Source organism: Gopherus flavomarginatus, chromosome 3, assembly GCF_025201925.1.
Source record: "Gopherus flavomarginatus isolate rGopFla2 chromosome 3, rGopFla2.mat.asm, whole genome shotgun sequence".
Taxonomy (NCBI): Eukaryota; Metazoa; Chordata; order Testudines; family Testudinidae; genus Gopherus; species Gopherus flavomarginatus.
In genome coordinates, this window is record NC_066619.1 from 46,137,999 (window position 1) to 46,155,783 (window position 17,785).

The window sequence follows — 17,785 nt, forward strand, 5'->3', positions numbered from 1 at the left end:
ATAAACAAAAGGAAGTACTTCTTCACACAACACAAAGTCAGCCTGTGGAACTTGTTGCCAGGAAATGCTGTGACACCCAAAAGCATAGTTAGGTTAAAAAAAGAATTAGATAAATTCATGGAGGATAGGTCCATCAAGGCTATTAGCCAAACTTCCTGACTGCCAGAAGCTGGGTCTGGATGACAGGAAATAGATCACTTGACAATTATCCTGTTGTGTTCATTCCCTCTGAAGTGTCTGGCACCAGCTACTGTTGATGCTGGGCCAGATGGACCAGTGGTCTGACCCATTATGGCCATTCTTATGTTTTAATATACAGTCTAAATGTTCGAAGTTGTACAAGCTACAACTTTGGCCTCAGCATAAAGTCTTTTGTGGTTTACTGAGATGAGACTCTAGAACTGATGTTTTTAGCATCACTGATAAAGGCTTACATAAATGTTTGAGTCGTACGTTTGTACTTTTTTCCCTCCTTTGTTAAAGGCTCCTTTTTTAATGAAACCAGTTAGCTTTCTAGAAACAGACATTTTATGATGAAACAGAAGACAGATAGTAGGCATCATAATCAGTAATAAACTGCAACTTTAATGTGTTTCGTTTAAAATGCCAACTGGTGTTAGTATCTGCCACTTTAGACTTACCATATGCACTGTATTTTGGGAGAAATTGTTCTGAAGTAAGAAGTTGTATGGTTGATTGTTAAGCAGCAATTAAACTTCAGTTTCAGCAGTCTCTCTTTCATATTCTGTTCTTATGTACTGAAACTGCATTGCATCTTATCTTATATTTGAACTCAAATGTTATACTCATAAACAGTTTCAAATGCAACAAAATCTAAAAAGTTTATCTGTACATATACGTTCCTTTCAGGTTGTGAGGCCCTAATTCAGCAAAGCATTTTAATCCATCCCTGATCAACAAAGCAATTAAGCACATGCTCTCCTTTAAATTAAGAGACTAGGACTTTTCACGAGCCCTTCTCAGCCTCTCCCTCTTCAAATTCTTACCGACATAAATGTATTAATAGATAAACAGATTTTAAGGCCAGAAATGACCATTGTGATCATCTGGTATAATATACCAAAATCACAACACAGGCCATAGAATTTTACCAGGGATGCCTGCATCAACTCCATAACTTCTGATTGAGCTAGAGCATAATTTAAAGACTTCAAGTGAGGGAGCATCTACTGTATCCCTAGGTAAGTTGCTCCAATGGTTAATTACCTTCACTGTTTAAAAACAAACCCACCTCTTATTGCTTGTCTGAGTTGGTCTAACTTTAGCTTTATTGGGTATTGTTATGCAGTTGTCTGCTAGATTAAAGAGCCTTCTAAAGTTGGAAATCTTTTCCTTATATAAATACCTTGTGATCAAGTCACCTTGTTAGTGTCTTTTTGATAAGCTGAATAGATTGAGCTACTTTAGACTTTCACGGTAAAGCAGGTTTTCAAGACCTCCGTTTCTTCTAGCTCTTTTCTCAGCCCTGTGCAGTTTGTCAACATCCATTCTAAAGTGTGTGATACCAGAACTGGACACAGTGTTTCAGTAGTTATGTGACTGATGCTGTATACAATAGCAGTACCATGTTCCTATTTTTACTCTGTATTTCCCTTCTTATATATACAAGGTTTCTGTTTGCTTTCTTAGCCACCACATTTGCACTTGGGGATCATGTTCAGATGGTTGTCTACCACGACCACTAAGTCGACCTGCAAGTCTGCTCTTTCTCCCTACATGCAGACGCAATAAAATGATAGTCAGCAGGTACTCAAGAAAGATGTTCCCATCATACAAATAGCTTCTACATGATATTGTGCTGAATTGCTTGTCTGTCTTGACTTTTTTTAGGGGATTTTTCATTTTCATTCAATTACCTTTCTTTTTAAAGTAAACAGATTCCAAAATGTCTGTTTTTAAACAGTATGGTAGTTCAATGACTGAAGCATTATACAAATGTTTAGAAACTTCATCAGTTGCTTCATCTCCCAGGCTCACAGAGTGTTTTAGTGATCCCTTAGTAGGCTAGTTTACTGTACTGTCATTTTTTTTTGTTCTGATTCAAGTAAAGAGAAAGTGCTTCCTTGTCAGTGTTCTATAGATTATTAAAGAAAATGTTTGAAGTAACGTTAAGCATGCTGAATGGGAGGAAAAATATTAGCAGGCACATGTAGTATGACTTGATAGCTAGTGGAAGGAATAAGAGGTAATAAGTTATTTGTGTATAAATGTATACAGTGAATAATGTTTGGTGAAAATAATGATTGTCAAGATTACAAGGCTGCCTCTTTCTGATCTCTCAGACTGCACCTCTTCAGGTCTCAGGCTTTGTGCATTTACACCTATGAGGGGTAGAATTCCATAATTCTCCCACTCTTAGTTTGAGCCTGGGGCTACAGTACCCTGTGTAACAACCACATTTTACCCAGCAGGTGTGACTGAGTTCTGGCACCTGTGGTTCTTCTCCGTGGGAGTCTGTGTCCAATGGTATACAGTGACCAGACAGTCATCTTAAAATCAAAATATTGTTTAACAATGTGAACTGAAGCATTTAGAGAGAGAGGATTTTAAAACAATCTATATGCATGTGTATCTTCTGTAAGGGTTTACCAGTCCCTGATAGTAATCTAGATAGGCCTAACTTCTACAGATACCACAGTGGGTAGGAGTATCTCTGAATAATGTGTGTTCCTTTTGATCTTCTCTATTTGTGGCCCTTTTCCAGTCCTAGCACTGTCTCTTCTCAGCAAACACTTGAGAGCTGTTAAGTGGCTTATCTTGATCTACTGTTTCTGTTCTTGCTTGTTTTTCCCAACCCCCCCCCCCTTATTAAACAAAGCTGGTATGTTCATGCAGTAAACATCCCAATAACAAGGTTGACATTCTGTATTCATTAATTATTACAGAACAGCTCCGAATCTGTCACTCTGATCATATGAGAGTAAATTGCTTTTCATAACAAAAAGGACAATTAAGTATTTGCCAGACTGATTCTGCAAAGCATTTAGGTATAATTCATGATTTCAAATGTACTCAGTCAGACCCCTGGTCTTCTTTTCTTTAAGGTAAAAATCTTCAATCAGGACACAGCAGATTAATGTTTGCTAACAAATGTTAGTGTTTCAAACTGTACTTCCTCCCAATACATTTTTTGCTGTAGAAGCTTTAATTAGAGTCGAAAGGCATTACAAGAAGTTCATGCTAATTACAAAGAATGAGTATTTGGATCTGTCTTGACAGATGAGGTGGTATAGTGTAGACAACCAGCGACTGGGCTTCAGTTGGGAATCTTGAGACTTTAGTGACTTCGTACAGAATGAAAGAAAGCAAGCTCCTGCTTCCACTCCCAGTTGGTAAATTCCTGAACAGTTAGGCTATCTCAGTAGTTATGGCCAAGATTGTTCCCTGTAGTGATGACTTTTTATGTGATTTGTAATTTTCTCTTGAGATACAAACAATAGAAATACTACACCTTGGCTTTTCTTTCTTCATACATTTTAATAAATGTTAGAATTATGGAAGATCTTGAATAAGTTTTCAAAACGTAATGTAATGGCTGTAGAGTTAAGGAATTCCAAAAGTCAGTAAATAAGGAGTAATGGAACAAATCTCCTGATTGAAAATTTGCAACCCTGATTTGGAGATGTTGAAAATCCTAGTTAGCTTGACTAAAGCATAAATATGCAACATTTGTCTTAAGTGAGAAAAGAGGGAAATTAATCCCTATTTTTTTTTTAAATCTGCTACAGTTTGAGAAGCCTGAGTGTTTTGCACTTTTAGGGATTTTGGGTGAAATCGTGGCCCCATTAAAGTCAATAGCAAAACTCCCATTCACCTTTTATGTACGGAATAACAGAACAGTTGAAATGGACATCAGTTTTCTGTGCATTTATTATAATTTGTGCTATGCTGGAAGCAAGTCCACATGTACTTTGGACATCTTTATCAGAGTACCAGGAAATGTGAATTTGCAAGTTGGAGTGAACAGGAGTTCCATCAGTAGCCTTATGAAATAACCTCAGCACAATATTTTCTGTCAACTCTTTCTCTTGCCCTTTGGCACTCGTAATTTGGGCACACAAATGGCATGCACTCTAAGGTCTCACATCTGCAAGCTGTATTTTTGACAGGAAAAAAGCTGAAATAAATCTGGTGAGATAAAAATGGAACAAAAGGAAATGTGAAATCAGTTAAGGAAATTCAGCTGAGTTTTAACAATTTTGCAAAACTTGTATTAGTAATATTTCATATCTTACCTATATAGCGTGTTTTTCATGCCAAAACACTTCGTAGACATTACATATTATATTTTGTCATTGCCTCCCTTACCACCGAGATGCAGCTGCTTGGGTAGAACATGCAACTGTTTAACAGCATATCACGCATATTTTAGGGAATCTTTGCAAGTTTGCAGAAATAATGAATATCTAGCTGATAAAAGGGGTTTTTAACTGAACACATGAAACCCAGTTTACACTTTGTTGCTTTCTTGTCTCCAAATAACAAGTGATATTGCTCATATGCAATATTATTTTAGTGGGGAATAATGGGAATAAAGCCTACTGGGATCACTCCTATTTTGCTGTTCTGTCTGTCTGGATCTCTCTCTCCAACCAGCTTACTACAACTCAGCTTAAAACCTTCCTCTTTTCAATATATTATGACTCTGTCAAGTATTTTGTGATGCCTGCATGAAGGATCCTGTCTAAAAATTGCAGATGTGAAACTAGCCTTCCCTTTTACTCTTCCTGAGTAAGCTTCATTTTGCTGTTAAGAATGAACGTCCTATTACAGGTCTGTCACATCTTACGCACATTAAACATGCGCAGTTTCAGCTTTACTCGGTCAGCAAAAAAAAATGAGAGAAAAATAACAATTTTAATACTGTAACTGTAGTGCGGACAATTCCGCCCGCCATTCAACTCAATGTAATTTTGACTATACGCGGTTTTCACTTTATGCACGAACTGCGGAATGGAACCCGCACGTAACATGAGACTCACCTGTATGTATCTTTAACTGCAAGAATAGCCCTACATGAGCTTTAGTAAGAACTGGTGGCATTGACATTTTTCTGAAAGTTCACTGTTGGATGTTTACTTAACTTTGATATTGGTCTCATTTCAGCTTTTCTGTTGCAGCAGAATGTGGTGTATGCATCCCTTCCAGCAATACAAAGCTATAAATACAGATAGCTGCGGAGAAAAATAGAGACACACTTTTAACATAATGAGTTGGTATCTATGGCTGTCACTTCAGTGATAGTGTGCTATGCAGCATGTTGCCTGACATATGAGGCACATGAGATGACCTTGTAGATCTTTTTGAAAGAATACTTTGCAGGTCTTTTTGGAAGATTATGTGTCATACTTTGAAGGGACTGAATAGGAGGAGAAAATATCCTATTTTCTCCTTCCTCGTGCCTCTCACTTTGTGGCTGCTTGGAAAGAGATTTCTCCCTTTCTCATTCTGAGTTCCTGGGATGGTGGGGTTCCTTTCTTCTAAACCCCACGTGGAAATGAAATTCTCTATCTTCTTACATCACTCTTCCTGTGAGTGCTCCCCTTCTGCCTCAGACAGCAGGGAGCTCTCCTTTGATCAATGGCCAATTTACTCTGGCTAAGCCCGGCAGAAGTGAATAGCACAGTGATCAACTCACTTGCCCAGTAGACCCTATTATACTGAAGATGTGTAAATTGTGATCTCACAAAGACCAGGGTGAGGCTCTGTGCAAAGTCACTCAGTCTTAGATTTTTGTTTGTTTGTTTAAATAGTGTGCTTGAAAGCACCAAAATAAATAGAATCTAATTTCATTTTCATAGTTCAAAGGTTTCACTGAAAGTTACAATGCCGTTAATGAGTAACATTTCAGGAAAACTAGAACCAAGACCCTTAAAGGACCTGCTCATTTTAGATTGTATAATTCTCGAACTTACATTTTGTAAACAAAAGGTATAGGAACTCCTCTGCATAGCTTTGTTTTGGACTGTACCAAACATGAGAAGAAAAGATCTAATTGTGCTTGCTGTTGTTTCATACATTGGGACTGTTTCAGCTTTCTGTGTGGCCTTCCATTCAGCCATTTGTTTAAACTGAGCCAAAAGCTACTTTTCTAAGGATGATTTATTCTCACACTCAAGCTGACAGAATGGGTATGAGGGGAAGCTCAATTCTACAATTTGGTGGGAGCTTTCCATCTTCAGTTAATAGGATTCAAAAGTACAAGGAGATAATGTAGAACTGGCCATAAAAAAATACTGGAATGTAGTTGCAAGGCTCTCACCTTGTTATTCTAATGTCTTGCTTTTGGGGCCTTTTTTTTTAATAAGCAATAACAGTATGCCCCTGATTCAGATCTCAACTTTGCAACTCTTCTTCTCCTCTCTATGATGGGCCAAACCAAAAAGCTGCAACTGAAGATTTCTGAACTTAGGATTAAGCCCTGGCTTCAAATGTTATAATTTGGATCTATCTCCAGCTGTAATTTTCTTTTTGCACAGATATGCAAAATGGAGGAGAGTACAGTTCTTTAATACAGATAAGGAGAAAGAGCATTTAATTTTATTTATCTGCTTTGCATTTAAGAACATTATGCATTAAGAATTCACTTTCAAAATGAATGGTTTTTTTTCCTGATTAAAAACAAAAAAGGGGAAGTAGCTGGGTTCCGCTACTCAGACATTGGATGTTACTTTGCTGTGTTAGTGTAACTTCGGGCTTGCCTACACAGTGGGCTAATATGAACTACAAGGGGTGTGATTTCTAATGTGTTGAACATTAATTAGTCTGCGTAGACTCTGCTGATGCACTAAAGATTCCCTAATGTGCTTTAATGTAGTGTTGTACTACATTATAGTATTCTAGTCTAGGGAATCTTTGGTGCTCACCAGCAGGGTCTACAGCGGGGTGTGTGGGGGAACTATGGCCCAGGGGCCGCATCTGGCCCTCCAAATGTTTTTTAGTCTGGCCCTCAAGCTCCCACCGGGGAGCAGGGTCTGGGGCTTGCCTTGCTCCACGCGGCTCCTAGAAGCAGCGGCATGTCCCTCCTCCAGCTCCTATGTTAGGGACAGCCAGAGGGCTCTGCACGCTGTTCCCACCCCAAGTGCCTCCCCTGCAGCTCCCAGCCTCACCCCAGAGCCCGCATCCCCAGCCAGAGCCATCATGCCCTCCCCCAAACTCCAATTTTGTGAGCATTCATGGCTCGCCATACAATTTCTATACTCGGATGTGTCCCTCAGGCCAAAAAGTTTGCCCACCCCTGGTCTACAGGGACCAATTAATATGCAACATGTTAATGCACTTTAGTAATCGCACCCCTGTAGTGTATGTTACACAGACACGCACACACATAGAGAAGCCCTGTGAATAGTGTCTGGCCATAAAAGGTGGAACGTCTTAAAAAGCAGTGAGTATAAGTGATAATTTGGGTTAATTCATTTTATATCTGATAAAATAGTAACCAAACGGTTGTTAGCCCTGTACATGAGTGACATTGTATAGTTACTCAAAAAGAACAGAAGTACTTGTGGCACCTTAGAGACTAACACATTTATTTGAAAGGAGCAAAGAATCCTGTGGCACCTTATAGACTAACAGACGTTTTGGAGCATGAGCTTTTATGAGTGAATACCCACTTCATCAGATGCATTCACTCATGAAAGCTCAGGCTTCAAAACGTCTGTTAGTCTATAAGGTGCCACAGGACTCTTTGCTGCTTTTACAGATCCAGACTAACACGGCTACCCCTCTGATACATTTATTTGAGCATAAGCTTTCGTGGTCTAAGCCCACTTCATCAGATGCTGTAGCCCACGAAAGCTTATGCTCAAATAAATGTGTTAGTCTCTAAGGTGCCACAAGTACTCCTCTTTTTGCCGATACAGACTAACACAGCTGCTACACTGATACCTGTATAGTTACTGCCATTTCTGAACGCTGTATGGATCTCAGGGATGAGAGATTACAGAATATCTGCAGTAGACTTCGCTTAAATTGGATTTGAATTGTCCATATGGCTAAATAACCTGAACAAAAGGTCATTTTTTCAAACCAAATGAAACCTACTTTCTGTATGAGTTGTGCTAATGCTTGCTGAACAGGGCGTTCTGATCACTCTGTCTCAGAAAAGGATATAGCAGTTATAGCGTGAGTTCAGAGACTGGCATGAAAATGATTTGTCATGGAAAAAACTCCTCCATGAAGGGAAATTTAAGCAGAGTGCTTATTTTACAATGATGCAAAGAGGAGGGAACATGACAGACATATACAAATAAAGAATGGCTTGGAGAAGGTAAACCTGGTAGTTATATTCACTTTTTCTTCTAATATAAGAAAATTCAATGAAAATGAAAGGCAACAGAATGTACAACTGATAAAAGGAAATACATATTTTTACACAGTGTATCATTTGTTTGCAATACTCATCCCAATTTATCATTAAAGCTAAGTGGTTAGTAGGATTTAAAAATGCTTAAACATTTATATGCATAAAGAAAACATCCACAGTTTCACTAAATAGGATTTTTGTTTATAAAGGATATAAATTCACACGCTTCGGGGCACAAGCCAACTACTAAACAATAAGAGTAAGAAAGAAATGTTCCCTGTAAGTGAGTTATTCCATTATTGTCTACTGCAATGTTTCTTGCACCTTCCTCTCAAGCATCCAGAACAGCCCAATGTTAGAAACAGGATTGTGGATCATATGGGCCACGGGTCTAATCTACAGGGATGAATAGTGGTTTTTGAAAGCTTGGGGCAAAATCTGAAAATGAGCCTCTTCCCCCCCACTCCCGCTCAAAAAAAGCAAAAAACCCAAAAAACCCACACCACTGAAGGAATCCAGGGAGTGGGAAGGGGTTGGAGGGCGAGCCCTCCCACACTCACCCTGCAGCTCCTGTGAGCTATGCCTGGCTCTTCTCATTATGGAGGGGCAGGTAGCCAGGCCAAACCTAAATGGCGCTGTGGCCCTATGTGCCAGTTGCAATGACACTCGCTCAGATTTGGCTTGACCATCCGTCCTTTGAGATGAATGAGCCACCGGGCCAGACATGAGTGATGCTGCAACCCTATGTACCAAGTCACAATGCCACTCTGGGGGCCTTCTCAAACAAGGAGCCAAGGGAAAATTGCCCCTTTTCCACCCATACCCCAGGGATATGGCAGTTTCTATATCCCTATTATGCTGTACATCTTTATGAAAAAAAAACAAACTTTTAGCTTGTGGGTTTTTCCCCCGTTCTCATTTAAAGGAGATGTAGGAAAGCTGTGCTCCCATTTGGGGGCATCCCTTATACAAAAATTGATTTATGTAAAAATATTCACATACAACCATGATGCTTATTTTAGTAATACACATAACAGGAGAACAGAACATTATTTGGGGAAGATTTGAATTGTGAAGGAATAATTTAGTGGTTAGTCTGCTTTCTTAAATCATAGGTCTTGGAGAGCTTTTATTAACTTGTCATAAATTACATATCAAATATTGCTAATTTAATTTAGAGATGCAGAAATTTTGATGGATAATCCTAAGAATTGAAAACCCATGATCTCCCCTGTGAGGGAGCCACTTTTACTAACACCATGACATGTCTGGGAAAACTGAGTCTCAGAATTGTTATCAAACTGTTGTATTTTATGTTTTTTGTTTGTTTGAAAACTGGGAAACTGCTTCTGACTTTACTATCACAGGCAAATTCTGTTATGTGTGTGCTACATGTGAGAAATCATACGTTTTTCATGGATTTTCCTTTCAACATTCACATGAAATCTCCACCTAGTAAAGTAAATGTGAAACTCGTTCTATTCTTTTTGTAAACATTTTTTATTGCATTAGTCACTCATATTAAGAAGAGAATTTCTCCATTAAACTCTTTCTTAAGAGCACAGGCAACATCAGAAAAAAATGTATTGTTACAGTGGACTTTCCCTGCATTCCAATTATTGTTTAAAATGGAAATACTTTTTTTGGCAGACTCGTGTATTATCTCTCAGTATATGTTATTACAAAGGGTGAATTTGAGTTAAAAGCACATCAGCCTGCCTGAAAACTTCACTCTTTTTTTTCCTCCCTTTTGAGAGTCAGATAGTGAACTGAACTATTGTTATGATGATACTTTGTAGTTATAGTTAAAAGATTTTGTAATTGCCAAGTTTTAATAAGAAAATATATCAAGCTGTATTTTGATAATTTACCTCATACAGCAATGTATATGAGTTGCCTAATTATCAGAGGAGCAGCTGCCTGTTTTTTGCAGTTTCAGCTGTAATGGCGAGGATTTGGGTGGAAAAAATACAAAGTTTAGTTTTAGCTATGTTAATGTAAATTGTTGGGAAAACATCCAGGAAATGATGTCAGCAACAGTCTTGAGAGACAGAGAAACAGGCTGAGTTGTGGGCCTGGACTGAGTGAGATACTGATTTGAGTCTCATCACATGACAATTATAGTTGAAACAAAGTATGTGTATGAGGTTATCTGGGTACATCTACAATTGTAGATTGAGAAGAGGAGCTCACCAAGAGTGCTGTGAGATACCCAATTATATGGGGAGAAGAGAAATCCAAATTCTTGGAATAAAATCCTGGACCCATAGAAGTGAGTGGAGTTTCCCATAGACTTCGAAAGAGACAGGATTTCACCACTGGTCTCAAAGGACTCAGATTAAATAAAGGCCTCATTTCACTTTACTGATGCATCATGTGGTTTGAAAATTTTGAGACAAAGGAAATAGGAATTTTTTTGTGGCACCTTCTAATCTTCATCTGTTGGGTAGTAGTAGTAATATTCAGTGGCTGTCTGCTTTTAATGAATGGCAGATAGGAATTCATTTGGGTTCTAGATTCTTTTTCCTTTAAGATCAGTTGGCCATTAGTATTTTATTTTTAAGTACACTTTAAAAAAATCTTATATTCTCATATCTGAATAGCTAACTTCAGTGCATTTCCTACTAATCTTCCTCCCCCGCCCCCCATATGACATAATTCAGGGCAGGTAAAGAGGCATATGTTATGCTCCATTTCTAATTTTAAGGAAGCAATTGGAATATAAATTGGGAATACTAGCAATCGCAGTTGTCACCTCTAGGTGACTGATCAGTATTAAGATCAGTATAATTCTGGAATTTGCATTAGCTACTAATTTTTTTTTCAGTATAGCTTTTGGACACACTATCAAAGTGGACTTAGGGCTTCTTACAGGCAAAAATTTGCCATAGCTATTTCCATAGTAAATCCCCAGGTGGACACCAGTCTTACTCTGCATAACCATGCCTTTGTGCACTTTACCTTAAGGGCATTAAGTGGACCAGAGGATTAAGATAAATCGCATAAAGGCATTCTTAATGGAGAACAAAAGTGTCCACATGAGGAGCGAGTGCAGAGTGATTAGTGTGTTTTAATTCCCCACCCTAGCTTATTTCTCAGTCGCTTCCTCATGAGGACAAGCCCTTACTGTAATAGTTGCACAACAGCTTCTTAGTCCAAATGCAAGCCCTGATGCTGAACACCACAGATTTTTCTCAGATGAACAAACCAGAACTTATGAGCTATTGATGTCTGTAAATAGAGCAGTGTAACAGTGTACTGCATTTCAAATGACTGAGTTATCAAAGACTAGAAGGGGGTTTTCCATGGCCTCTTTCACCATCAAAGTTCAGATTTGGACTGAGATTTCTGATGCACCTTACACAATATAAGATCTTCAGGGTCCAATCTAAACTGCCTCCCAACTGCATTTGGTCTGCCCAATCCCATGAAAACAACACTCATCCCAGCTCAGATATATGGAGAGTAGAAAAGCTACAAGAGTAGACGGCCATCTGACATGGAAGGAGCACAAATAGGCAGGGAAGGTAGGGCATATCTGTGGTGCAGTCCCAGACTGCAGGGGGAGATGGAAAGAACAGAGAGATTGCTAGCAGTAAGGAGGAGTTAGAGCAGGAGTGAGCAAAGTTTTTGGCCCGAGGGCCACATCTGGGTATAAAAATTGTATGGTGGGCCATGAATGCTCATGAAATTGGGGGTTGGAGTGTGGGAGGGGGTGAGTCCTCCGGCTGGCAGTGCGGGCTCTGGGGTGGGGCCAGAAATGAGGAGTTCAGGGTGTGGGAGGGGGCTGGGGTGCGGGGAGGGCAAGGGCTCCAGCTGGGGGTGCAGGCTCTGAGTAGGAGTGGGGATGAGGAGTTTGGGGTGCAGGAGGGTACTCTGGGCTGGGACTGAGGGGTTCAGAGGGCAGGACAGGATCAGGGATGCAGGCTCCGGGCAGCACTTACCTCAAACAGCTCCTGGAAACAGTGGCGTGTCCCTCCTCTGGCTCCTACGTGGAGGCATGGACAGGCAGATCTGCGCACTGCCTGATCTGCAGGCACCACCCCTGCAGTTCCCAGAAGCAGTGACATGCTTGCCTATGGCCCCTACGTGGGGGTGTGGCGCCAGCCATGTGGCTCTGCGCGCTGCCCCGTCCACAAGTGCCACCCCTGCAGCTCAAATTGACCACGGTTCCTGGCCCGTGGGAGCTGCAGGGGGCGGCACTTGGGGCGGAGGTAGTGTGCAGAGAGCCCTCTGACTGCCCTACACATAGGAGCTGGAGAAGGGACATGCCGCTGCTTCCAGGAGCCATGCGGAAAGCCTCCGACCCTGCTCCCTGGCTGGAGCACAGGAGCAGGGCGAGCCCTTGACCCTGCTCGCTGGCAGGAACTCGAGGGACAGATTAAAAGGCCTGATGGGCTGGGTGTGGACCATAGACCATAATTTGCCCACCCCTGAGTTAGAGGGTGCTGAGTGAGTGTGCAGTCCATTGACAGCTCTATTTTTGGATTGATAAGCTGTTTGGCAGTGAGCAGGGCTCCTGAATGTGTAAGAACTTCTGCAGCAACATGGATTACCTAAGGCTGCCCCTCTCAGCATTAACCAGGATGAGATGCCATGTACTTGTGTGTTGGATATTATAACTTGCTTTGTATTACTCACTTAAAGATAAGCAACGATTAAGAAAACTGTGCAATATCAGTTCTGCAGAACTATTTCAAAATCTTGGAACTGTGGTACGTTTCGATAGCTCTGATGCGTTCCAGTGGGTGGGTTACTCCCAGTTGCACATCTGTTTTGCTCTTCATTGAGACGTAAGCTGGAACAGCAACAGTAGGCAGCAGTCTAGCTAGGAAGCTCTTTCAGTGAAATCGTATGAGATTGGGTTCATTCATTGCACAAGTGTCCCATATGATCCTGACATGAAAGAGCTTGTATCCTGTCTCCTTCCCAGAGGTACCGAATGTCATTCTGCTTGTTTGAGCCCAAGGACTAAATACAGGGCAGCACTGTAACAATGCACTTCTGAAAAACTACCTAAACAAGTATGAGCGTTTTACTGGATAGCTCCCAAAAGCTAGTAGTTTCAACAGGTGGGTTGTGGGTGGCTGGGTATGTTTGGAGTTGCTGGGACCTTGCTTACAAAGTTTTTGACAAACAGCTGCAAGTAGGACGGGACAAAACAGATACTGTAAGTACAGCAGTGCAGCAGGATATTAATCACTCCATTGAGTCTAAGCTGAGAAGTTTCCAGCAGGCTGTATTTGACAGGCCCTTGTTAGAACTTTCATATGTTGATTTAGAATGATCTTTGCAAAACATTGGATTGTTCTCTGGAACTGCGGGGGTAGAGTCGAGCTTTTTTTTTTTTTTTTTCCTCTGCTAACATTTTCATCTTCTTTCTCTCCTCTAGGTGTGTGATGTAAAAGCAGTGGGCAGTCCTTGGGCCCTCCCCCACACTATTGTAACGTCATGTGCCAGTATGAATATTAACGCAGAAACACATACTTCAGTACTCAGCAACCAAAGGAGAAGCTAAACACTGAGAACAAATGACTGGACTGCTTGCAAAACTTTGGGCAGCTAACTTCTTCTTCTCCTTCCCTGCTATTGTGAAACAGCTGGAAGAGCAGAACTGAAGCAGCATTTTTTGTGGATATTTTTTCTTTTTTAATTTATTTTTTCCCCTTTGTTTTGGGTTTCAGACTCTCAAACTGCACTGACCGTAAGCACTGGACAGCAATATGTGTCATGTCATTGTAACTTGTCGCTCAATGCTGTGGACACTCCTGAGTATTGTCGTGGCGTTTGCAGAGCTCATAGCTTTCATGAGTGCAGATTGGCTAATTGGCAAAGCCAAGCCTGTGAGCTCTGAAGATATGGACAACAGGACAGGAGGCTCACAGGAGCCTTACCATCCAACTTTGGGCATCTATGGGCGTTGCACCAGAATCTCCCACATGCAGGTTTCCAGACGAGACACACTTTGTGGGCCCTATGCAGAGAACTTTAATGAGATTGCCAGTGGGTTCTGGCAGGCTACTGCTATTTTCCTAGCTGTGGGGATCATGATTCTCTGTGCTGTGGCATTTGTGTCTGTCTTTACTATGTGTGTGCAGAGTGTAATGAAGAAAAGTATTTTTAATGTCTGTGGGCTGCTACAAGGAATTGCAGGTAAGTGTGGTGTGACAGCAACTGAAAACTTCCCCAACTATTTTATACGTATCTCTTCCATATGCCAGTGTTTGGGAATCTAAGTCTTGTTTGACTAGCTAATCATCATGTAATAATACAGTGCACGGGCAGGAGGATTAAGGATTGTGCTGTGCCAAGGTGAACAGACCAAAGTTTCCTGTGTTGCTGTTCAAGTCTTTCTTCTGTCTGAAAAGTGTATTTCAGTAACAAGCACTTCTCTCCTTAGCTTTGCTCTGTGCTGTTAGCAAATGCTGGCACCAACAATAGTGTGTCTGCCTCTCACTCCTTTAATGATTTTTCCATTAGTTCTGAAGGCAGTTCTCTGTGTCTGTCTCTCTCTCACTTCGGGGTCGTGGTGAGAGTAAATCCCAGTGTTAGGGCTATATTTGCATGCATGGACTTACCCAAGAACACAGTTTGACCCAAGGTACTTTCTGGAAATAAGACCCTTCCTCACTCATCGGGGACTTCAGTTGCTTTTGAAGAGGTGATTCTACCTTTTCACTGCCTAAGTGATGGTCATTTGAACTAAACAAATGAATTGGCTTCTGGTGACTTGTCATTTCTGTTGCCTGAGAAATTTGGTCCGATATTATTCAGTTTTATTGCATATTTCCTGGAGCTTAACAAAAATTCTGTACAGTGAGATCAAAAAATGAATACTAAATTCCTCCCTTTTCAGTGGATGTTAGCTAGTAGTTCTGGTAGCTTTCATTAATAAGCAGTGTAAAAAACCACTTTTTTTGTATTATACACTCTGCTCTGATCATTTCAGGACAGAGGCTATCTTCAGATATAACCATAAAGACCTTCATGGATCTATTGGGGAGTCACCAGGGTGGCAGCAGGAAATAGGATATGTACAGAGGTCTTTTCTTCACCCTCTGGGCTGTGCTCTCAATCAGATATGTTCAAACTATAGAAAAGGGTTTTGTTCAAAAGACAGTTGGCATTTCAAATTGATTCTCATTTTAGGCGTGTTGGCTGCACGGTGAGAGGAATGCAAGAGTGCAAGTTTAATTCTTTCTAAAGCTAATTATATTTTGTGCTCAGTTGCAGGCTAGTTTATGCTTAGCAGGATACATGGGATTGTTGGGAGTGTGTAAAGAGCCTTCTTCTGGCTGCATGCAAATGAGCTCCGGGACTCTGTAAACCTAGCTAGGACTCATGACTTACCAAAATGGGATGAGGAGAAGGTCAGGCCTGGCAGCAGCCAGCAGAGTTATCAGAGTACAAGTGCAGTGTGCATTGCACCTTGAAATGGGGTGGTGTAGTAGCTTCCCCTGCACTCCCTGGAGATCCAGAATAAAGGCATATGCTTGCCACCTCCAGTGTAAGGCTGTGCCTTCAAGGCACAAGAGCCCTACATTGGCTCTCAGTTCACCTGTGTAGATGGTGGCATACCAGTAGCAAAGGGATTTTTTTACAATAAAAATGGCACCTCTTTGGTCTGACCACTCCATTTTGGAAATTCACCATCACAAATGCAAAAAATATACAGGTCTGAGGCCATGACTACACTTACAGTTCTGCAGCGCTGGTAGTTACAGCTGTGTTTGTACAGCTGTGTAGGGCCAGCGCTGCAGTGTGGCCACACTGACAGCTACCAGCGCTGCAGTGTGGCCACATTTGCAGCATTTGCAGCGCTGTTGGGAGTGGTGCATTGTGGGCAGCTATCCCAGCATTCAAGTGGCTGCAACGTGCTTTTCAAAAGAGGGGGATGGGGTGGAATGTGACAGGGAGCATGGAGGAGACAGAGAGAATGGATTTTTGGAGTTGACACTGTTCTCAGCTCCCTGCCTTGCAAGTTCTAAGGACTGGAAGACACACAGTGCCTACCTTCAATCATTTTAAAAGTTCTGACCCCCTTCCCCCACCCCTCTCTCATTCACTAAATGCAAATTATGTACTCCTAAATAGCCGTCAGACCAGATAAGCATCTGCTCAACACGGACTTCCCCCTCCCCCTCTGCCGTGTGAGCGTGCTGTTTCTCTCTTCAAGCAAACAGCTGTGAATATTCCAAAGTAATTCCCCTGCCTGCCTCCGCTCACTCAGCAAACAGGAGCTGTGTTTGTTTTTTAAATAAGCAGTTTGGCTGAACTCCGAGCTCTCCCTTTCTTCCGGTTTGTTGTGGACAGGAATTCTGGGATACCTCCTTATACCCCGGAGGTCAATAAAAGCGCTGGTGGGCGTCCACACTTGCTGACCAGCGCTGCATCACCAGCGCTGGAATCGCTACACCCGAGGCTCGACCGGGTGTACAGCCAGCGCTGCAACCAGGGAGTTGCAGCGCTGGCCGTGCTTTGCAAGTGTGGCCACATCCTAAGTTGCAGCGCTGTAACCCCCTCACCAGCGCTGCAACTCTCTAGTGTAGCCATGGCCTGAATGTCAGAGCTGTAGCATCTCGTTGTACGTTTTAGCTTTTCGCTTTTTTAAATTGCCACTTATTTCAGAAATTAGCAGGTCAGCTGTCATTTTGCTGGGCTGATATTCCCTTCATTTTAAAATGATGTGAATATTTATAAAGATTCTAATTTCAAAATTAGTAGGAGGCAGATTTCTGAATCTTGAAAGACTGTTCTGGACTGGAGACCAATTCTACTTGCATCTGAAAAGGGAATATGAGAAAAAGAATTATATGTTTTATAATTGAACCAGCTGTGCCTTTGGGAAGAATTATGGTCTCAAGAATTGAGCTATCTGATGGGTAAAGCGTTTCTCATGTGTTAGGGAAGATGTCAGTTCCTCTTTTTGAGAAGTGCTATGAATGGAAGCACTTCCTTCTTATAATGTAGATAAATCCACATAGAATGAACCAGGGTAATTGAAAGGTCACATTATTTAAACTGTTGCTATGGTAAAGGCCCATATAATTATTTGCAGCCAGCCATCTTGTGACTAGTGATTTGTTCTCTCAAGATTAATTTTACTGAATGCATTGCTGCTTTGTGCCGATAGTATTGCTGTATCTGGATGACTGAAAATGTTTTGCTGATGACTTGTAACAGCTGTGAGGTTTAATTTTCTCAGTTCCTGATTTTGGAAAACATTTAACCAAATGGTTCAAGAAGGACAGCTGTCAGCATGGTTGAACTTTAAGTAACAGAATTATAACAATATTCCCACATCTAGAGTAATGCTGCAGCTATCAAAGCTTGTAAAGGACAGCCATGCATGGTCCTGACTCCTTGTCTTAAGTTTCTGATCTTTCAAATGTAATTCTGTAAATAAGCAAGGGGAATAATATTCATGAAGTAGCTTTGCTTTTCTCTCTCTCTCTGTGA

General features: G+C 41.2%; 1 protein-coding gene across 3 annotated transcripts in view; it reads left to right on the forward strand.

Moving 5' to 3' along the window:
* Positions 1–17,785, forward strand: part of LHFPL2 (LHFPL tetraspan subfamily member 2) — a 249,449-nt gene that overhangs the window by 196,166 nt on the left and 35,498 nt on the right. For all 3 annotated transcript variants that reach the window (XM_050947155.1, XM_050947156.1, XM_050947157.1), the window contains one exon: positions 13,719–14,479. In XM_050947155.1, coding sequence (XP_050803112.1) covers positions 14,050–14,479 — 430 coding nt within the window. In that variant the 5' untranslated portion in view covers positions 13,719–14,049. The remainder of the gene's footprint in view (positions 1–13,718; positions 14,480–17,785) is intronic.